This window comes from Cynara cardunculus (assembly GCF_001531365.2).
Source record: "Cynara cardunculus var. scolymus isolate 2C chromosome LG 1, CcrdV1, whole genome shotgun sequence".
Classification (NCBI taxonomy): domain Eukaryota; kingdom Viridiplantae; phylum Streptophyta; class Magnoliopsida; order Asterales; family Asteraceae; genus Cynara; species Cynara cardunculus.
In genome coordinates, this window is record NC_037528.1 from 1,461,887 (window position 1) to 1,482,829 (window position 20,943).

The following is a 20,943-nucleotide window of genomic DNA, read 5'->3' on the forward strand; positions in this document are numbered from 1 at the left end:
AATGTAATTATTTTTTTGTAAATGTAAGTACTTTTTTGTTATATTTGTTTAATTTTATAGATCTAAATACTTTTTGGTTCAAAAAATATTTAGGGGCTTAATCGTTCAAAATATGAATGTTCAGTGGGTTTTTTTTTCGGATTTTTTTTCACTATTTTACCACTTTAACTAGTTGTACAAGTCATAAGAATGTATCAAACATGTTTTATAAAAGTTCAATAAGTTATTTAACATGTTTTGGATTGTTCAAGTACTTATTTGTTTCAAAAATTGTCCAAGAAGTTATTTAACATTTTTTGGAATGTCCAATGACTTATTTGTTCCAAAAATTGTCCAAGGACTTATTTAACATATTTTGGATTGTCCAAGGACTTATTTGCTCCAAAAAATTGTCCAATGACTTATTTAACATGTTTTGGAATGTCCAAAGACTTATTTGTTCCAAAAAAAAGTATAAGGACTTAATCATTCCAAACAAGAAAGTCTATTGGTTTTTATTGTACTTTTCCCTAAAAAAAAATTGTCTCATGGGTAATAACTTCAACCTTAAAGTTTCGTTTGTGAAGGTAAAAAAAGCCGAGCATTCACAACAAAAACACTGTGAAAGTTAACTTCAGTGTTTTGCTATGAGGTTTCAAGTGTAAAAAAATAATCTTACAGGTCTCATGAAAACAAACTGGTCTCACATGTTCCCATGTTTATATCTATCTATATATAAGAGAGAAAGAGAGAGATATCCTAATCCAATAATCTGAATCTGATATGTGCATTCTGCATTCAATATATATTAATTTACAGACGATATCTGAAAATATCATATTTTAAAAAATGAAGTTATATATGATCATAAATTAAGCTTTATAAATCACGTATTTTACAAACATTGATTTATTGCAGACGTAAACCAATCTAGAAATCTTATTGATTATCAAATCAAAAAGGAGAGAAATTAAGCAAAACTCATTAGGGTTTTTAAATTAAAGATTTTAATCAAACCGCGAGATGGTTGATGAGATACAAAGCATTGCTGCTAACCCTTGCAAGACTCACAATGCTGTTCCTTAACTTCTTCTTGATCGCCGGACTGACTTTCCGATCGGAAAATCCGTCAAGACACGTATTCTCGTCGGTGATGGCGGCACTGGTCCACGTCTGAGCATTGGAGATCACGAAACTCTTGTCGGTTGACTTAGGAAGACCTGAGATCGCCTTGAGGGAGCTTTTGATTTCAGCCATGGAGTCTTTAAGATTTTCGATACAGTCTTTGAGAACTGCAGACTCCCATTTGGTGATTCGTTTGGTTTTGGCAAACTGAGAGACGGTGGCGAGGGTGGCGTTGGCGGATTTGAGGGTGGTGGAGAGGGCGACGTTGACAAGTCTAAGTGGGCTGGTCTTGACGGCGGCGGCGTAAGGGAGGAGGGTTTTCCGGCAGACGGTGGGGTAAGTGGCGGCGTTGCATGAGGTTTTGATGAATGTAGAGTAAGTGTTTTGGGAAGAAGATGAAGCTTGGGCTAAAACAATTGTTGCAAGAAATAATATTATGAGGAATTTGGGTTCCATATTTGAAGACTGTTTGAGGTGGTGGAAGGAGCCAAGAAATTGCTCAAGGATTTATAGGAGGGAAGTCTTCAAGGAGTCTCTTCAAAAACATACATGTAACTCTTAAAACCACTTTTTATACGTAAACTACTATTTATTTATGTATATTACTTAAAACTCAAGATTGCAAGTAGATTGTGCGTAAGTACAATTTATTAAAACTCCATATCTGAATTAGTGTAACTAACTGCAGATAAATATAATCAAACACATGATACACTTCTCATTTTAAATATATAAAAAATCTAAAATATAATTAGGATAATCATTGAGTTCTAACAGAATACTTAATTATTATCTTTATAAAATGTTTTATTATTAAACCAAAAATAAGTTATTTCGTTATTAAAGTTAAATTAAATTATAATAAAAAAAATAAATTAAAGAAATTACATAAAAAATGAATTTTTTTTAAATAGTTGATTTGATATTAACATTGATATATTTTTTTTTCAGTTTTTTATGATATCTTTAAATTTATATTTTATTCAAAAATAAAATCATTATTGCTTTCTTAAAAACACATAAAATCGTATTATAACATCGACAGAGATAAATAATTAAATAGAACATCAAAATCAAGATGTGTATCGCTGCATTGCGTGAGTGTTCTTCTAGTCAAAATAAGGGAAATCAGTTCTGATAAATTCAGTGACCATAATTGTTGTGTATGTCTGGAACCGAATCCTGGACAGATGAGATATTTCACCATATCCTCGTGACCTCAACCACTACGTCATAACCCTTTGTGGTTGGTTCATGTTATTGTCATTTGCATCTGAAAAATAAATAACATATAATGAAAATATTGTTCAATTATTTGTTATTGCATTATTGTAATTTGTTACTAATATAGATACATCCATTCAGAAATGATATATTGCTTTTGTTTTACAAGCGTAAGGAGTTACTCGTTCAAAAAAATGTTCAGGATCCAATCGTTCAAAATATGAAAGTTCATTGGGTTTTTTTAAGGCTTGAATAATTTATTAGTCCAATCTGTTTTAATTCAGTTCAATCACCAAACTTAAAATAAATCAAATCATAACATGTTGATGAAATGACACTCTTCTCTTGTTGCAAATCCTATCCAAATGTCGTTTGCCATCAGTTAAAAAAGACAATAATATAATACCAAATTTTTAATACATAATAATCTTTTCATATATTTTTTATTAACCTGGATATCCAACCTGTTATGCGAGCCGACTAATTCCAGGACGATCACTTGTTTTGCAGATAGCCCGGAGTCACCGCATTTAAACCTCCATGGTTACAATGGGATTTTATTACTCATTGGATTTGAACCTGAGACTTCCAGATACCTTTTACCTTTGGACCCAAACTCAAACCAATCAAGCATCACCCTTATGGTTCTTTTCATATATTTTATGACAATATAAGTAGATAATTTTTTTTGAATTTTAATCATATTATTTTAAATCAATTATTAAAACTATTTATATGTTCTCTTATTTCCATGTTCACAACACCTATTATATGAATAATATTTTAAGAATTAAATATTAAATAAATAAGAGTTGAATTAATATCATTTTAAAAAAAGTGAATTGAAATTATAAAATTATAAAACTTGTAAATAATATAATTAATGATGAAATCTTTAAACTAAAAAATCTGTTGGAATTAAAGGTAATTTATTTTTGAATTATTTATTTTAAAGAAATTATAAATAAGATGTTGGAGATGATTTAATTAGAAGTAATTGGATTATGAATAAGGGATTGTTTGGCAATTATTGAATGGTTTTGTGCAAAATGATTAAGTAGTCATAATGATTAAGAGACTCTCATGATATAGTGCAAAATAAAATATAATTGTTTAGTAATTGTGTATAATGAAATTAGGGCTCTTAATGGTTAAGAGAAATCCATGATAAAAAACCATTCAAAAGGTTTTAAAACCATTAAGAGACAGATTTTTTTTTTGACAAAAAAAAAATTATCTCTTAATAATTCGAATGTTGTCTTTTAATAAAACTATTAAAAAGATAAACATATAACCTTTGAATTTGAATTATAAAGAATTGCTTAAAAGATTTCTTGAGTTTGGCATGCGGGCGTGTATGAATTAGAGGCAGGCATTAAGAAGGGGAGTGATAGGGTGCATGTGGGAACTACGGAGCCTATGAAGCAGAGTAACGTGGATGGACATGATATCACAAAAAAGTCAAAAGCCTCCATCTCATCCACACTTGTGTCACGTGACTCTCTCGTGAATTCCTGCTTGACAAATGCCGCTTCCAATGGAATGAACACACACCCTATCACAATTAACGCCTCCTACCAAATTTTATCTTTTTATGTTAAAATAATCGGTTTTTATTTGATAATTTTAAAGATTAAGAAAAATATTAGTCTTATTGGTTAAATGAGATTTATAACGATATTTACCGGATTAAACAATCGTGAAATCAACAAGACGAGTTTTTGGTTTCTAATGGGCCAATGAACAACGCTATATTAGCCCCCTTATTGGTTGAATTGGATGCGTGTATGGCGACCTAAGGCACCGACTTGAGGTTGCACGCTAAGATCACCAGGTTCCCAAAAAGAGTCGTTAGTCAAGATGTTCGAGGTTGCACATACTACAACGGTTAGGTGACAAAACTTGTATCGTAAACAGTAAGTCCGACACAATTCCATACGACTTAGCCATGTGCAGCTAGGTCAGACCCCTCCAATTGCTAACATTGCCAATTATGTACCGAAACATTTGGATGGAACTAGTTCAATCTTTTTAAGCAACTCAGGGTTGCAAATAGGCTGCATACACCTCTACAATAGATGTGCATAAAAACCTGATCAACACGAATAATCCAACCTGAAATAATCCAAGCCAACTAGAAGCGACCCGATGCTTAATCAAGTTATATTACAATTTCAACCGTAACTTCACATTTTTATTTAATCAGTTTCAGTTCAAAATTCAAAAGGATGTTATATCAGGGTATTTAACTTGGAAATTTCAAAATTCGGATTAAATTCAAATTGGTTTTTATCATAAGAAAAGAAACAGAAACTGGCAGCATTAATCACTGAGATGTCCTACAACCCCACACCATAAAGGCTAATAACCCCTTTCTTCTTCAAAGAGTAACTTGTCCCTCTTCAATATCCAAAGTGTCGTTTTTTTTTTAATCTGGATATCCAACCCGCTATGCGAGCCGACTAATCCCAGGACGACCACCTGCTTTGCAGATAGCCCGGAGTCACCGCATTTGAACCTTGTGGCCACAAGGGGATTTTTATTCCTCCTTGGATTTGAACATGAAACCTCCTGATACCTTTGACATTTGAAGCCAAGCTCAAACCAATCAGGCACCACCCTTGTGGTTCAAAGTGTCGTATTTACATGTTTTTGTCCAATTTTAGCATCATTAGAACCCTACTTCAAGATCAATTAAACGTTGGTGCATTAGTAGTAACCTATACTTCCTTTTTGGCGTCCAATTATGATTACAGAAGCACGTATATGAGTGTGGTCTGGGTAAATGATGACCAAAGGAGTCTTCCCTTCCTCACTAACGAAGTCAGTATCTCAATCAGCATCATTTGTCGGTTAAAGTGTATGGTAAACAACCTTACCTCTTACCAGGTAAGTGTCTCTTACCCAATAAGAGACGGTCAGTCATTGGTACATATATTTGAACTGAGCAAAACTGTTCCTTACAGGAAGTTTAGAGTGGCTCGTGATGGTTCCAAGAAGCTCGAACCAACATCTTTCGCAAAATATACTCGGACTTGTTTTGCTATCTTAGCCAAGACTTCACTTTTAACCTAGATAAGAAGCCAAATATATTATATATGTAAATATATTACAAGAAAGCCATGAGTCTGGCTTTTTGGGAAATAAGCATTCAAGTGGAATAAATATTACTAATGAGAGCCAAAGCATTGCTGGTTAATTCTGCAACATTTAGTATATACCCTCTGATGGTTTCCTTCATCTTGGCATCACCATTTTCTTCAAATCCATCCATGCATGTATCTTCATCTGTCAAGGCTGCACTCACCCAAGTCTTCACATCCCCCATTTTCTCCTTAAAATCTGGACCATCCAACTCCCTCATTGCCACCATTGATTTCTGCATCTCATCCACTGAATCACTCATGTCTTCCAGACAGTCCGCCACCGCCTGCCCATCTCGCATACTCAACCCTTCCCCTTTCGACAGTCCTTTCACAGCTTTTGAGGCAGATTTTGCACTCTTCAAGCTCACGATCAGGGCCACATTGGCCAGTTCCATAGGGCTCGTTTGGATGGTGTTGGCAAATGGGGACAGGGTTTTGAAGCACAAATCGGCATATCTTGTGGTTTCACATGAGGCCTTGATGAAATCTATTTGGCTGGAATTGGCTTCCATTAGGAGTCTTGAAGTTGCAGAGATGAGAGTGAAGTTAAAGATGGCTAAAAATAAAAGAGATAGAAGTGAACAAGTGAAAGGTTGCATTTTTGCTTGTGGGTGGGTGTGGTTTCTTGAGTTGTGTTTGCTATAACTATAAGAGAAATGAAAAGGGCATAAAGTTAAAAAAGGGTACTACTGTCCTACATGTGAACTAGTTGTCAAAAATCATTGGTAAAGACAAGAAGAGATGATAAAATACCTTATCATGTGATTCCCCTTCCTCTTCCTCTTCCTCTGTCATTCTGTGGTTCATCTATCTCTGCATTAAATTTAAATATTCAAGGAAAGAAATAACAGTAGCAATAACTAAAAGCTAATAAAGACAAACAGCAAGAAACAAATGGGAAAACTAGAATCTTCTTAAAACTAAAAGATAATAAAACTAAAATCACCTTTCCAACCCATCAAGATGAATTTTTTAACCCTTTTCAATATCATTTCTTAAAACTTCAAACCTATTCAAGCTGACAGTACTCTCACAGTCACATCTTCGACTTTTGTTATTGCAGACAGTAGGATTTAGAATAAGAGAAGAGGGGCAGGCCACCTATCACCAAGTTATAACCTTAAAGAAAAGATTACAAGATGGATGTATGGAGAGATTGTACCGTATAAATTACGTCAACATAACTCAGTTTTGAGTTCAATTGAGGGAATACGACACCACCAGCCTCCTTTCGTTGCTTTGACTCGGATTTCAAGACTATCTACCGACACATAAATAACTTCATAATTAACAGTTGCCTAGCAAGTTGATATGTTGCAATCTTCATGCCTTCCTAGACCCCACCCCCCTGACTCCAACTCTGTAACTGTCTCAATTGCACATTAAACCAATTGCTTAATCATGTCGGCAGCTATTTCAACACTACTACTTTTTTCTAAGATTTTTGGATGAATTATTTGAATAGTTCATTTAAAATCCTAGGAGAGTCCTACTAACTCAAGTCCTTGGTGTTTTCTTTACTGAAGCTACTTCTAATAGGCTGTTCCTATCCAAAAGAACAACCAGCCAGAGTGAGAAATGTATGCAAGATTAAAGTTCTCTTCCTTAACCACTAACATATGGTGGACAAAGGTGCACAATTTTCACTTTTTAGGACCTACCACAGAGATAATTTGGCATGAAATTAAAGATATCGGTATTTCACATTTAAGCATATATCCTTCGAATAAAGACAACCATTTAAAATTTCCTTCTCTTGTTCATACAAATTATAGGGTTTTTTCTTATTATTGTGGCAATTCAACCAACAAGAACATCAAAAATATGTAGCAAGAATATTAGAAAATTATCAAAGGAACCAAAGGGCCTTTGGTCTAGCGGTATCGTAGTCTTTGGTCTCATAGGAGGTCAGGGGTTCAAACCTTACCAAAGGTGAGGAGGGTGTGTGAGTGTATTTGTTGCTTTTGCCGTATATAAATATTATATACTTCAAAAAAAATTATCAAAGGAACTCTAAAGCACAAAATGGAAAATGTTGCACAACCTAGAAGGTGAATAGGTTCTTTAGCACAATTTCAAGTTCCATATAAATACAAGCAAAAAGTGGAAACAAAAAGAGCAATCTCAAGAGTTTGAATCCACCAAATAGTACTCTTTTAGGCAGTACATAAACCAATTACACAAAGAGCAATCTCAGAACTTATTCTTTCAATAAACAACCAAAAATTTGAGCCAAAGATCAAATGTACAAGTCAGCAATTCATAAGGTGCAATGACAATCACTAATTTGTAAATTACAAATACGAGGCTAAAGTGATCAATATGATAACAGTGGAAGGGCATTGATTGCAGAAAGTGTAATAAATTCATGATTGTCAAGAGGAAATTTTCAAATCTGAAACTAGGGTCTGCAGACGTCCATATAAGTCGCAAAATCTAATTAAACAGTTGGCTATTTACAACCAGCAACAACTAATGAAGACACTACACACTTGAAATGAGCTCGTCATGAATATTGGGGGCTTGTTTGGTCCATCGTCAAAACTTTAACCTAAATAAGACCTTTACACAAGGATATATAATGTATAACCTAAAGCCCCTTCATGGACAAAATGAGAACCCCCTTAATAGTACCTTATGTCTGTTTCATGGAAGTTTTTCTAGAAGTAGCAGAGAGCGGTTTAGACCATTAACAAAACTCACAGGAACCAATTAAAGTGAGAAATATAGCATAAAAACACTATATTGAAGATAGGCAAACATTTTTCGGGATAATCAAGTGAAAGTCAAGAACACATACAGACCCGATAATGCAGCTAACTTTCTGAAACATTAGGATGGTTCCAAATTCACCAGCAGAAACCGAGGCTTTACAAGATCACTTTGGCGATGCATTTCATGGAGAATAAATACTGTTGACCATCAAGCAGCCCTAAGAAATCCTAAAGATCATGATGTAATAGTTCCCATGGACAATGTAGCCTCAAAATTTTCAGACAAGTTCACACACATCAACAAACATTAGATTGTCAAGTGTTGACAGGAGAATAAATATCCAATTATGACAGAAAAGAGGGGCAAAGAACTAGATGGAACGACCAATTTTTCAAGAGGTTTCTTCTTTGATGGTGTAAGTAGCATGTGAAGAGCTCCTCCCAACAGGCCAACAATATGGAGGTCTGAAGTAAAAAACTGAAATACCCATCAGCCATACACTGTAGCAGGGTTCTGTTTTTGAAAGCGATATGCATTATTTTATATGCACACATTTTTAGAGATATCCAAGGCCTTATCAACGAATCCAGTTTCATACAATGGCTTGGGTTTGGCGTAGTAGTCAGTGTAAGATCTTAAGAATGCGTTGTACTCTTGGTAAGATTGCATCAACCAAAAAAAGCGACTAAAAAGTCTAATTACATACTATTAAATCCTTCAATATGAAGGAGGATGGTTCCACCATCAAGGGGAATAGCAAAACAACAAATTCTACTTCCATGACTGCCAAAATACTTGCTTTGATCAACAACATAGCGAAAGTCAATGTAAATCCAGAATTCAAAACTATTATATTATCGATAAATACATGATGAAAGAGAGTACGACAAATAGAAGGTGCAAATCTACAATTTCTACTACATCGCTGACTAACAGAAGAAGAGCACGCATATACACCTGAATCAAGAGGATTTTGGAGTGAGTGGATTTTCATCGGCTACGATTGTATATAATTAGGGTTTAAGACGGGAATGAAAAACTATGTCGAGAAAAGAACAAAAAACTAACAGAGATAATTGTTATGGACGATCAATCTGTAGGAGAAATCGAACGTCGATTCCCAGTCGCCGCCGGTTACCGGCAGTTCTCTCCGACGCTAGGGCGTCTTGGGAGTTGCATTTCAAATCTTAATTCAATTTTACATTAAAAAAACTAAACAAATATAAAATAGGGTGTTTTGGGTGTTCTAATTTTGTAGCAAAACAGACCAATTAATTTGTCGATCTATTATTGAATCAATTTAAGCCGAAGGTTAATGGTATCTTTAGTATTAACAATGACACCTCTAATCGATACTATATTATAAAGTATTTTGATAAAAAAAATTAAAAACATATTTTATACATGAAATACTATTTATTAATATATATTATTTTAAATTCAAAATTGAAAGTGAATTTTGCATAAATATAATTATCAAGCTTTATATTTGAATTCGTGTAACTAACTGTAAATAAATAAAATCAAATACATAATAAATTCTAATATAGTAATATAATACTTAGTTATTATCTTTATAAAAATTATATTATCAAACCAAAAACAAATTATTTCGTTGTTAAATCTAAATTAAATTATAATAAAAAAATTGAATTAAAGAAATTACACAAAAAAATTAGAACTTTTATATATTTTTAAAATTTTTATGATATCTTCAAATTCATATTTTTTTTAAACATTATTGTTTGCTCAAAATTACATAAATTCATATTATAATATCGACATAAACCAAAAAAATAAAACGAAACATTAAAAACCAGATATATCTCGTTTCATTTTGCGAGTATCCTTCTAGTTCTTATATAATCATTTGTTTTTTTTTTATCTTTTGTTTTTCATTTATATATGATTTTAATTAATATAAATTATTTACTAATTCTTTTTTTTTTTTCGTTTTTCTCTCATATTTATTTATATTATATTTTAATTATTATGAATTATTAATAAATGTATATATTTTTTATATCATTTATATTATATTTATTATTAATAAACATTTCATTCATATACGCTTAGGGTTTTTTTATTTTTATTTAAAAATAAATAAATACTTATTAATATAAATATTACTATTATTTTTTTAAATAATTATATAATTATAAAAAAAATTTGACATATAAATAAGACATAACATAACTTATATTGCATTTTCACTTATTATAAAATAACATTATATGTAGTACAATTAACACGTAAAAGTTATTGAGACTTATTTATTCGATCTAAATACGGAGTAGTCCATGCAACAACACATAGATATGGACTATAGGAGTTTGCATTGTCATTTTCTAAACATCATATTTAGATACAAAGCACATAAACTACACCTATTTTACGATGCATTATTTTACAGTTTCGAGATATTTACAAGTTGGAAAATAACTCAAATCACTTATTCGAGTCGGGTTTGTAGTTTTGAACATTATATCACACCGCAAACACTTGACCATAGTATATAAGCTACTAGTTTTTAAGAATATCGAGCTAATAAAGTAACATGTTTAAAATGAAATAAGAACCTTATTATGAAAAATTAACATACAAAGGTAATCGATGAAATCCCATAACATTTCATGAGACCATAGGGGACTTTAATTATGAAGATTAAGGGATCGTTTATCAAAGCACTTATTAGGTAAGTGAGTGTGGTGACTCTTGTTACATGATAAACAATTACCATTAATCTATTTTTATGTCTATAAACGTTATCTGATCAAATAAGTGAAGGTAGTGATTTTTGCTGGGAAGCAGTCAGCTAGTAAACCTTTTGTATAGATAGACCTTCGGTCTTATATCTACATATACTTTAAGAATTATTGGTTAGGTTATAAACGTATCAAATATAACTCATTAACTAGCCCTGATAATTCATATATACGCAACGTATAAATTGTTGTGTATAAATAAAAAATTAAGGCCCCAAATTAGTCGTTTAATTTTCCTTTTGGACTCGTTTTAGTCTACTGCACCTCAAAATATCAATTGGTTTAATGATGTTATTTGTTTTGAATATATTTTCCTACTGTTTTGCAGAAAAAGAATTTGGAGTAATAATTCAATACTTGTAATACTGTTTCTATAGAAAGTAATTAAAAAGTTTATTTATCATAAAAAACATAAATTTCCAGAAATATTATATATATATATATAATAAGAGAAAATTGTATGCGTAGCCGTTCTAGCTCAGTTGGTAGAGCGCGTGGCTTTTAACCACGTGGTCGTGGGTTCGAGTCCCACGGATGGCGATATTTTTATTTTTTATGGTTCAAATATGCATTGCGACCTCTTTTATTTTTTATGGTTAAAACCATTTAAAATCTGCTATGACCCTTTACGTGAGTAGCAATTGGAATTTTTACATACATATATATATTTATACTATATTATAAAATATTTGACAAAAATTCTTAAAAACCATTTTTATGTATAAAGTACTGTTTATTAATACATGTTAATTAAAACTCAAGATTACAAGTAAATTGTAATTTTTTTACATTAAATAATTATTAAATGCTTTCGTTTATTTTGTTTAATTTTATTTTTCATGATTTTTTTCTATTAACTTTATTTATTATTTAATAATTTTTAGAATGTTTCCTAATTTTTCTTAATCGTGTTAAAAACTTCTTAAAATTCCTTTGCTATCAACTACCTCTCAAAAGTTAATAGATGTAGGGAATTCATGAGTTGAGTTGATTGGGTTAGAGACATTTAAACAACCCAACTTAATGTTTGCGGTTTGAAAAATTTTAACCTAACGTAACTCAAACCGTAGGAGTTGGTCGAGTTGATACTTTGATACATTAAAACATTATTCTAACCTTGAATATGTTATTTTTCTATTCATAATTTATTTTTCATCATCAACCATTTGATACAACATATTCATATTTCTTAAATCTTATGTATATCACATTTAACTAATTTTCCAATTTACATGTATATGTTCACAGTTACTGAACATATATACAAATGAGTTATATATAGATAAACAATAGATTGAAAATCTGTGTATATGAAGAGTGTACGTGACAGTGTAATTGTCTAACCTATATATTAAAAGACACTCAACAATCATATTAAATCCAAGATATACAAGGATATCGAGTTGTGTTGAGTTCAAATAATATATAATAACCAATTTCAACCTTATTTTTACAGTTTGAAAATTTTACAACTCGATTAGACATCCGATTGCTTCAGATTGAGTTATTTCGTGTTGGATTGATTGAGTTGGTCGGATTTTTGTAACATATTTATGAGCATTAATAGTACGATATAAATATCCATTTAATTTTTTGTAATTATTTTTTACTTCGATGTATATTCAAAACTAAAAGAATTTAATTTTGAATTTAATAATAAAAAACCTAATAAATAATATAACTAAAAAAATATAGGGTTAAATTCAAGTTTTTGCTAGGATCTCCAAAATGTTAGGATCCACCTAGCTACCACGTATGTACAGAAAGGTTACCCAATGAGATTAATTAAACATTTAAATAATTTTTTATGCATACGAAGGAATAAAAATTCTCTTGTGGTTATAGAGATTTAAATACGGTGACTTCAGGCTACCCGCAAAACAGCTGATCGTCTTGTGATTGGTCGGCTCACATAACGAATTGGATATCTGGATTAATAAAAAAGATGACTAACAAAACATGTAAACAACGTTTATGGGCACAAAACACTGGTACTCAAAATAAAACTTTAAATAACATTTGAGTAATATGTAGTGATTTTTGCGAATTTATTTGGTCAAAGTTTAAGTGAAATTAGTAAAATTGAAAAAAAAAGATGATGTTAACGTTTGAAGGTTGTAATTAGATACGATGAAGTAAATATAAAATCTCAAGATTTTAACTTGTTAAATTAACAACCACCATAACTTATTATTCACCTTTTTATTTAACTTACATTACCATCAATTTTCAAGATTAATTAATTTCTTCAAACACAAATCATCTTTTCTTTTATATTTTATATTATATTATATATATATATATATATATATATATATCATGAGAATGTAAGAAACAAAAGTTACGTTAAGATTTATATATGAATTACTAAAAAACTACGGGAAAATTTTATTTAAAGATGTGTACATGAACTGACATAAAAGATTATTCATATGGATTCATAACTATATATTTAAATGAATTTTTTAAATAATTCAAATATGAACTTTTAGTTAACCTTTTTTTCTCATCATACTTAGTTTTTTACTTCCATCTCTGACTTCATTCATACACACACACACACATATATATATATATATATGGGCTTATTAAAAAACTAATTTAGTTTGTGATAAACGTAAGATTCAATGTGAACTACTCGTTTGAGATATTTAAATATATTTCTTAAAATAAACTAAAAGGATAATATAGTTATTCTATTTTTGACAACTAAATAACTAATCAAAATATTTAATTAAATTTTTTAAATATTTAATTAAAATTAGTTACCTAATATATCAATTACCTAATATACATCTTATTTTAAAAACGTTTGTGAATCAAAGTGTATCATAATGATAACATTCACATGTTCACATACATCACAATATATTTTTTCTTTGTTTTAGGAAATGTATTATAATGTGCATTTTAGTTATTTTCATTGCTTTACAAATGATGTCACATTGTACATCTTGTATGTATATCTGAGTATCACAGTATGTATCTTGTGTTCACATAAGGTTTATCGGAGTAAGGTTCACCGAATAAGATTCGTCAGAGAGAGATGAGAGGGGAAATTTATAAATCCCTAAAATTCCCTTAATCAATATTTTAAGTTAAAATTACCAAAATTATTAAATTCATAATTTAATCTTTGATTTTGTAGTTGAGATTAGATCTCTCTTTACTATAAACAAAACAGTTCTCATTTGATTAAGCATAATATATATATATATATATGTAGAGAGAGAGAGAGAGAGAGGAGCGTTCAAATAAAAACTTGCCCCATTTGTATAAACCATGTAAACCAATCTCATCCGTCCATTTTCTTGATCAATGGCTAAGATTAGTTTACTTTATTTTAGAAAATTAAAAAATAAAGAATATTAAAAAATTATTTTATTTCAATGATAAGGGCAAATTGGTAAACAAAAGTTAACATCAATATAACATTAATTCCATAAACAAAAGTTAACATCAATATAACATTAATTCTATAAACAAAAACTAACATTAATATAACATCAATGAACCATTTTATAATGAAACWTTTTCACATTAACATTAATTCCATAAAGAACAAAATATAACATGCACCCGTTTCATCATATATTTATTTCATAAAAGAACACAATACATTACGTACCTGTTTCTTTTTCATCCTACCAACTAAACGGATCAACTTCAATCAYAAAGCAACATGGATCACCATGAACCTAGATGTACATTCAATCACAAAGCAACAAGAATAACCATGAAACTTTAATCACAAAGCACCTATTTCATTAACACGTATAATATGCATAGACGGAACAAATAAACCATTTTACAATGAAACATTTTCACATTGAAACAGTTTCATCACCATTGTTTTTTGAACTTTGTTTATGAAACTATTCATTACAATATTTTCATTAGGAAATAGAGAGATTATATTGTTTCGATTTTTCAACTGTTTTGAAACGTTTGATGAAACCGTTGCATCAATAGTTCATTTTCCTTATTCCACTCATATGAACATGATTCATCATTATGAACCTTTTCATTATGAAACAATTTCATGAAACCTTTTCATTAAAGTGGATAATATGCCTAGAGTATTAATTTGGACAATATGCCTAGAGTATTAATTTGGACAATATGCCTAGAGTATTAGATCATGAACATGCTTCATCATTATGAACTTTTTCATTATGAAACAGTTTCATGAAATTTGCCCCATATGAACCTTTTCATTATGAACATGCTTCATCATTATGAAACATTTTCATTATGCATTTAATATAATATGCAACCGTTTCTTCGTAATGAAACCTTTTCATATGAACATTAATATATTATGCTATGGTAATATGAAACTTTTTCATTTTAAAACCTTTTCATATGAAACAGGTTCATAACCGGTAATTTTTGATACAATGAACCTYAAATCATTCATTCATTACATAACAAGATAAAATTTTCATGAATGTTTCCAGCTTCATTGAATAAAAAAAAACAAATCAATTTTTAATATTATAAAATATTAAAATCTTTAAATCATTCCATTTATATAATTTCCATTATTAAATTTCCTTATTTAATATTCCTTAATAATTTTCTTATTTATGAAAAAAATAATGAAAATGACCAAAGTGACCTTATTGATTAAATTTAATTAAAAAAATGGAATTTTCCTATTGGTTGATTTTGGTTTACACGGTTTTTTAGAATGACATGGTTTTCATTTGAACATGCCCCTATATATATATATAGTTATACTTTTTGATACATAATTAATTCCCGCCATTAATCGGTGATTTTTGATGATACAGAAATCGAACATACTTTATTTGTAAAAGAAATATGATATAATGTCAACTTGAGCCAATAATTTTTTTATAGGAATTAATAGAGAAAAAGTTGACAAAATCACATGGGAGGAAGAGGTTCTGGTTCCTAAGAATATGATGTTTGAAAAGCGAATTTTATATATATATATATATATATATTTGTCAATTATTAATTAATGAAGTTGAAGTTGCTTAGAGATGATTTATTGTAATTATATATATATATGGTTTTGAAAACAAAAATTGGAGAATATTATTACAAGAAATCATCTTGTGTACGGTATCGACCACCATTGTTGTGTTGTTGCTTACTTTTTACATCAACAGCCGCCGGATAATTTCCACATTTTTGCAAGCTTCATCCACATGCATCAATGTTTCTGTTTTTACTCCTTTTATTGAGCCTTGTCCTACAAGTAATCATCTCATAAACATATGATTTCATTTGAAATCCTCGAGATCGGTTAGTTGGCATTTCACGAGATTTCGTACGATTTCTATGTAATATTGTTTAGAAATATGTTTGAGAAGATATGTTAATTTTGCATTCTGGGAGAGTTGTGACTATATTGGCTTAATGGTGTCTTAAACACCCCCTCACTCCCTCAGTATATCTATACTACTTTATAAATCAGATTTATTAAAAGTCTTAAAAACAATTTTTAATACACAAAGTATTATACATTTAAGCACAAAGTCTTAAAAACAGCTCATTATGCATTAAGTACTACTATTTTATACATTCAGTCTTAAAATCTTTTAATCTACAATTAAAATAACATATAGTACAAGTTACCGATGCACATTATTATCTTTTCTTTTCATGTTCACAAGATATTTTTAACACATTTCACTCATGCTTTCACCTTCTCATACCTCTATGTTTTCTCCCCATCCCCCAATGTGATATTCAAACTGATATTCACCATGAGTTATTAAAAGTTCTCTCATTCAAGTGCTCTAGAACTCTCGGTCTCGCTCTCGATCTCTTGATTCTTTGCTCATGGTGTAAATCGAACACATTTGTTGAGTTCTTTAAACATGTTGGATTTTAAATTGTCATATATTTTTTTCATCGATAGACTGTAATTGGAACCATAACTCTTATTTACTCAAATTGTATTAATATGTAAAGACCAAATGTAACTTATATCATCGTTAAATTTTATCTAATAAAACCAATAAAACTTCAAAATCGTTAAAATTTACGGCTCCCATCGCATTAGTTATTCATAATTAACATATTAGTTTTGGAGGGAACGAAGAGGAGGACGACCATGGTGCATCCAAATTTACATGTTGCAATGATGGCTTAATTAATGACATATTAATTAACACCTTCGTTAATTAATATTAATCCAAACCCACTGCACGATTCTCTCTCAATGAAAAAAATGGCAGCTCGATCCGTATAACAAGGATCTCACCATTAATAACTTAACACGTTTCTAGGGTTTTCCAATGTCAACTTTCACTATACTTCCATCATACTTTTCGTTATATAATATAACCATCATCATCGTCATACATACTATAAATTCAAACCCCATCACATATTTTTTGGGATCCCTCCTCAATATCCACTTTTAAACAAGATCAAGACACACAAAACCCTAGTAGTCATCAAATGGCTAAGCTATCTTTGTCATTTTTGTTGTACGTATTTGTTCTCTTTTCTTCCGTTTCTTTGTCTTTACAAGAAGTAGAAGAAGATTCGGGCGGTGACATCAATTGGTGGTGCGAGACGACTCCTCATCCACAACAGTGTAAATACTTTCTGAGCCGTGGGACCCATCGAGTCCCATGTCACAGGAAAGACTTTCGGATGCTGATTTTGCAGGTTGCTTTGGAGAAAGCCCAAGAGGCTCAGGCTTGCACTAACGGCCTTAAGGAAAAGTGCAGGAGCAAACGAAAGAAGGCCGTGTGGCTTGACTGTGACAAGCTCGTTAACGACACTATTCTCCAACTCAACCAAACCCTAATTGGCCTGAAACACAACCAGAGCTCAGACTTTGATGCTCAAACTTGGCTCAGTGCCTCCCTCACCAATCTTGAAACCTGTTTTTCGGGTTCTCGAGACTTTAACTTGACAAACTTCGTGTCTCCGATTAAATCCCATAACCTCACGGAGATGATAAGCAACGGTTTGGCGATAAACCAGTTTTTCGTGAAGCAAAAGTTGGAAAGTAACGATCAGAATGAAGATTTTCCAAGTTGGGTAACATCCCACGACCGAAAACTGTTGCAAACACCTTCGCTTCGCACGAAGGCTAATTTGGTCGTGAATCAAGCACGGGGGAGTAAGTTTCGAACGATTCAATCGGCTCTAAAATATGCAGCAGGCATTAACCGTAGAAACAAGAGATATATCATATACATAAGAAGAGGAGTTTATAGGGAAAACATTGAAGTTGGAAACAATCTGAACAACATCATGTTTCTTGGTGATGGAGCAAAATACACCATTATTACCGGTTCCCGGAGCGTCGGCGGTGGTTTCACAACTTATAGCTCGGCAACCGTCGGTAAGATCAATTCTTCCTTACTCCGTCCGATTACTTAATCCCAAATCTTTCTTGTTAATCGTAATTATTTAAGAAAATAGTCAATGAATTATAATAAGTAATGGTTTAAGTTTATACGTAATGCTATGATCAAAGTGAAGTAAAGTAGATGATTAATGTGTGTAAGAAGATATATATGCATGGTCTTAACTAATTAAGTACGTTGCATGCCATTTCTTCACCATGCGAACCGACTAATCCAACCCGAGGGTTGGGTTCACGTGAGACCAGACTGTTTTCGTGAGATCGCATTTTTACACTTGAAACTTCACAGCAAAAACATTGTGAAGGTTTAAAAAAGTCGAAACTTTACAGCAAAAACATTGTGAAGGTTTAAAAAAGGTCGAACTTTCACAGCAAAAACACTGTGAAGGTTACCTTCACAGCATTTTGTTGTGAAGTTTCAAGTGTAAAAAGCTGGTCTCACGAAAACAGGCTGGTCTTACGTGATCCTAAGTCTCCAACCCGATAAACATATTGTAACACTTTTACATATGAACCACAAGTATTTGGTGTCGTATAAATTTATCCTATAAAGCGGTTTATTAGGGCATTTAGATATTTTTGTTATCTTGTAAATCCGATTTTATTGTAATGAATTTTAATAATTCAATTAATTATTCTAATTAAATCCGACGAAATTCAGGAGTTGATGGCATTGGATTCATTGCCCGTGGCATAACATTCCGGAACACCGCCGGACCGGCAAAAAGCCAAGCCGTAGCTCTCCGATCATCATCCGATCTTTCGGTATTTTACGCTTGTAGTTTCGAAGGTTATCAAGACACTCTCTTTGTTCTAGCTCAACGACAATTCTACAAATTTTGCTACATTTATGGCACCATCGATTTCATATTCGGGAACGCAGCCGTGGTTTTCCAAAATTGCATGATCTTAGCACGAAGACCGTTGAAAGGACAAGCAAACATTATAACGGCTCAAGGCCGTGGCGATCCGTTCCAGAACACGGGAATTTCAATCCATAATTGCCGTGTGATACCAGCACCGGACTTGAGGCCGGTGATGGGTTCGGTCAAAACGTATTTGGGCCGCCCATGGCAAGAATATTCGAGGACAGTTTATATGAAAACTTTCCTTGACAGTCATATTAATCCACAAGGATGGTCATCGTGGGATAATACCGATTTCGCGTTTAAAACGCTGGTTTACGGGGAATATGCGTGTTTTGGTCCCGGTTCTTCGACAAGAAGACGTGTGAAATGGCCGGGATATAAAGTTATAACAAGCAAGAGTGTGGCATCTCAGTACACGGTGGAGAGGCTGATCGCCGGCAGGTCATGGCTGCCGGCCACCGGGATTCCGTTTAGTCCAGGATTGTGAGATGAATTTTAAGTCATATGTGTTATTTATTTATTAATTATTTGTGTACATTTTTTGATTTGATATTGGAATCAATACAACTCGTATTTATTCAATAAATTTGCTAATTGTTCTCGTTTTAATGAACGAATTTAAAAGTTGGGCCTTATAAATGGGCCTTAAAGATGTTGGGCCGATCATTAACCCACAAGGAAGAAATCCGAAATTTTTAACAAATCATAGGGATGAAAATTGTAATTTACTCATAACATTTTTCTGTTCTTGCAGTTTTAAAATTACAAGATGTCCATTATCATTTGAAAAAACGTCCGAGTTTGATCACTCTTTCTAACTATCGTTAAAAAGTTCCATTAAACCATAGACATTTTCGTCATTTTATCGGTCTTTTTGTCTTTTACGCAATTAAAAATCACACGAACTAAAATCACATAATTGGTTTTGATTGGATAAAAAACAAAAAATTGATAAAAAGACGAAAATACATCTAACTTGACAGAACCATTTAACTATCGTCAGAAGACTGGACCAAATTTGAATGTTTTTGCAAACCATGATAACGACCTTATAATTTTGAAACTGCATAAACAAACAGTGTTAATTTTGACGAATTATAGGGACCAAATTTGTAATTTACTTATAAAAACATTTCATATAAATATTTAAAGAAAATCAAGGGTGGGGGAGAAGGTGACGAGGGGGAACGGGGCTGGTTACAAATGAAATGTGGGCCCAACAAATATTGAAAATGCCGCAATATTATTGGTTGAGTTACGATTCAGCCACCCACAGACGGCCACGTTAATCATACGGGTTTGCGGGCCCACCTTTCTTTCCATCTGGCTACAAAAAGGACAAAAGCAGTAATTTATCATGATCATATTAACTTAATCCACATAATTAACTAGATATGAGAACAAGGTTTTTTGTGAGACCCGTAATTAAATTTTTTATTAATTAATTTAACGATCATTTTTCTTACGATAAACCCTTGTTTAATTAATCCTTTAAATTTGATTATGTTCACCTTAAAGATAGCAATTAAGTTGTAATTAAGGTTTTTAATCTTAAATTACAATTTACTTATTAATAATCATACTTGACAATGAACTCTTAGTGTCGATTGGGTGAATTGTTCATATTTGACCTTAACTATGAGATTTGGCATCGGGCTGTTGCTAAGCTGCGTGTATCGTTGTTTATTGTGAGGTTTTTAGATTTATGCCTTTTGGACTTTCAGTATACTTTGATGGGCAACTAATTAGCTTAAGTG

At 31.6% G+C, this 20,943-nt stretch overlaps 3 protein-coding genes and 1 non-coding gene across 5 annotated transcripts; 2 read left to right on the forward strand and 2 right to left on the reverse strand.

The window, feature by feature from the left end:
• Positions 1 to 978: 978 nt before the first annotated feature.
• Positions 979 to 1,560, reverse strand: LOC112501120 (pectinesterase inhibitor 4-like). Its single transcript, XM_025104781.1, has one exon. The coding sequence runs from the start codon at positions 1,558 to 1,560 to the stop codon at positions 991 to 993; it is 570 nt and encodes a 189-aa protein (XP_024960549.1). The 3' UTR covers positions 979 to 990.
• Positions 1,561 to 5,405: 3,845 nt separating this feature from the next.
• On the reverse strand, positions 5,406 to 9,383 carry LOC112501097 (pectinesterase inhibitor 7-like). 2 transcript variants are annotated; one of them, XM_025104756.1, is made up of 3 exons: positions 9,258 to 9,367; positions 6,228 to 6,287; positions 5,406 to 6,119 (listed from the first exon to the last, which is right to left on the reverse strand). In XM_025104756.1, the coding sequence occupies exons 2-3, from the start codon at positions 6,233 to 6,235 to the stop codon at positions 5,480 to 5,482; spliced, it is 648 nt and encodes a 215-aa protein (XP_024960524.1). In that variant the 5' UTR covers positions 6,236 to 6,287; positions 9,258 to 9,367; the 3' UTR covers positions 5,406 to 5,479. The 2 variants fall into 2 exon arrangements, 1 of the variants encoding a protein (XP_024960524.1); XR_003067415.1 differs by lacking the exons at positions 5,406 to 6,119; positions 6,228 to 6,287 and adding an exon at positions 8,949 to 9,146 and having other exon boundaries at positions 9,258 to 9,383.
• Positions 9,384 to 11,421: 2,038 nt separating this feature from the next.
• Positions 11,422 to 11,494, forward strand: TRNAK-UUU. The gene has a single exon. It is a non-coding gene; the product is annotated as a tRNA-Lys (tRNA).
• Positions 11,495 to 17,395: 5,901 nt separating this feature from the next.
• Positions 17,396 to 19,718, forward strand: LOC112528085 (probable pectinesterase/pectinesterase inhibitor 33). Its single transcript, XM_025139002.1, has 2 exons — positions 17,396 to 18,293; positions 18,979 to 19,718. Exons 1-2 carry the CDS (start codon positions 17,396 to 17,398, stop codon positions 19,671 to 19,673), a joined length of 1,593 nt encoding a protein of 530 aa, XP_024994770.1. The 3' UTR covers positions 19,674 to 19,718.
• The last annotated feature ends 1,225 nt before the right edge of the window (positions 19,719 to 20,943 follow it).

Excerpts from the sequence above, each read along its gene's own strand:
- LOC112501120 (XM_025104781.1), bottom strand. The coding sequence starts at position 1,560 with ATGGAACCCAAATTCCTCATAATATTATTTCTTGCAACAATTGTTTTA.
- LOC112528085 (XM_025139002.1), top strand. The coding sequence starts at position 17,396 with ATGGCTAAGCTATCTTTGTCATTTTTGTTGTACGTATTTGTTCTCTTT. Across the intron at positions 18,294-18,978 it reads TTATAGCTCGGCAACCGTCG|GAGTTGATGGCATTGGATTC; the intron begins GTAAGATCAATT and ends GACGAAATTCAG.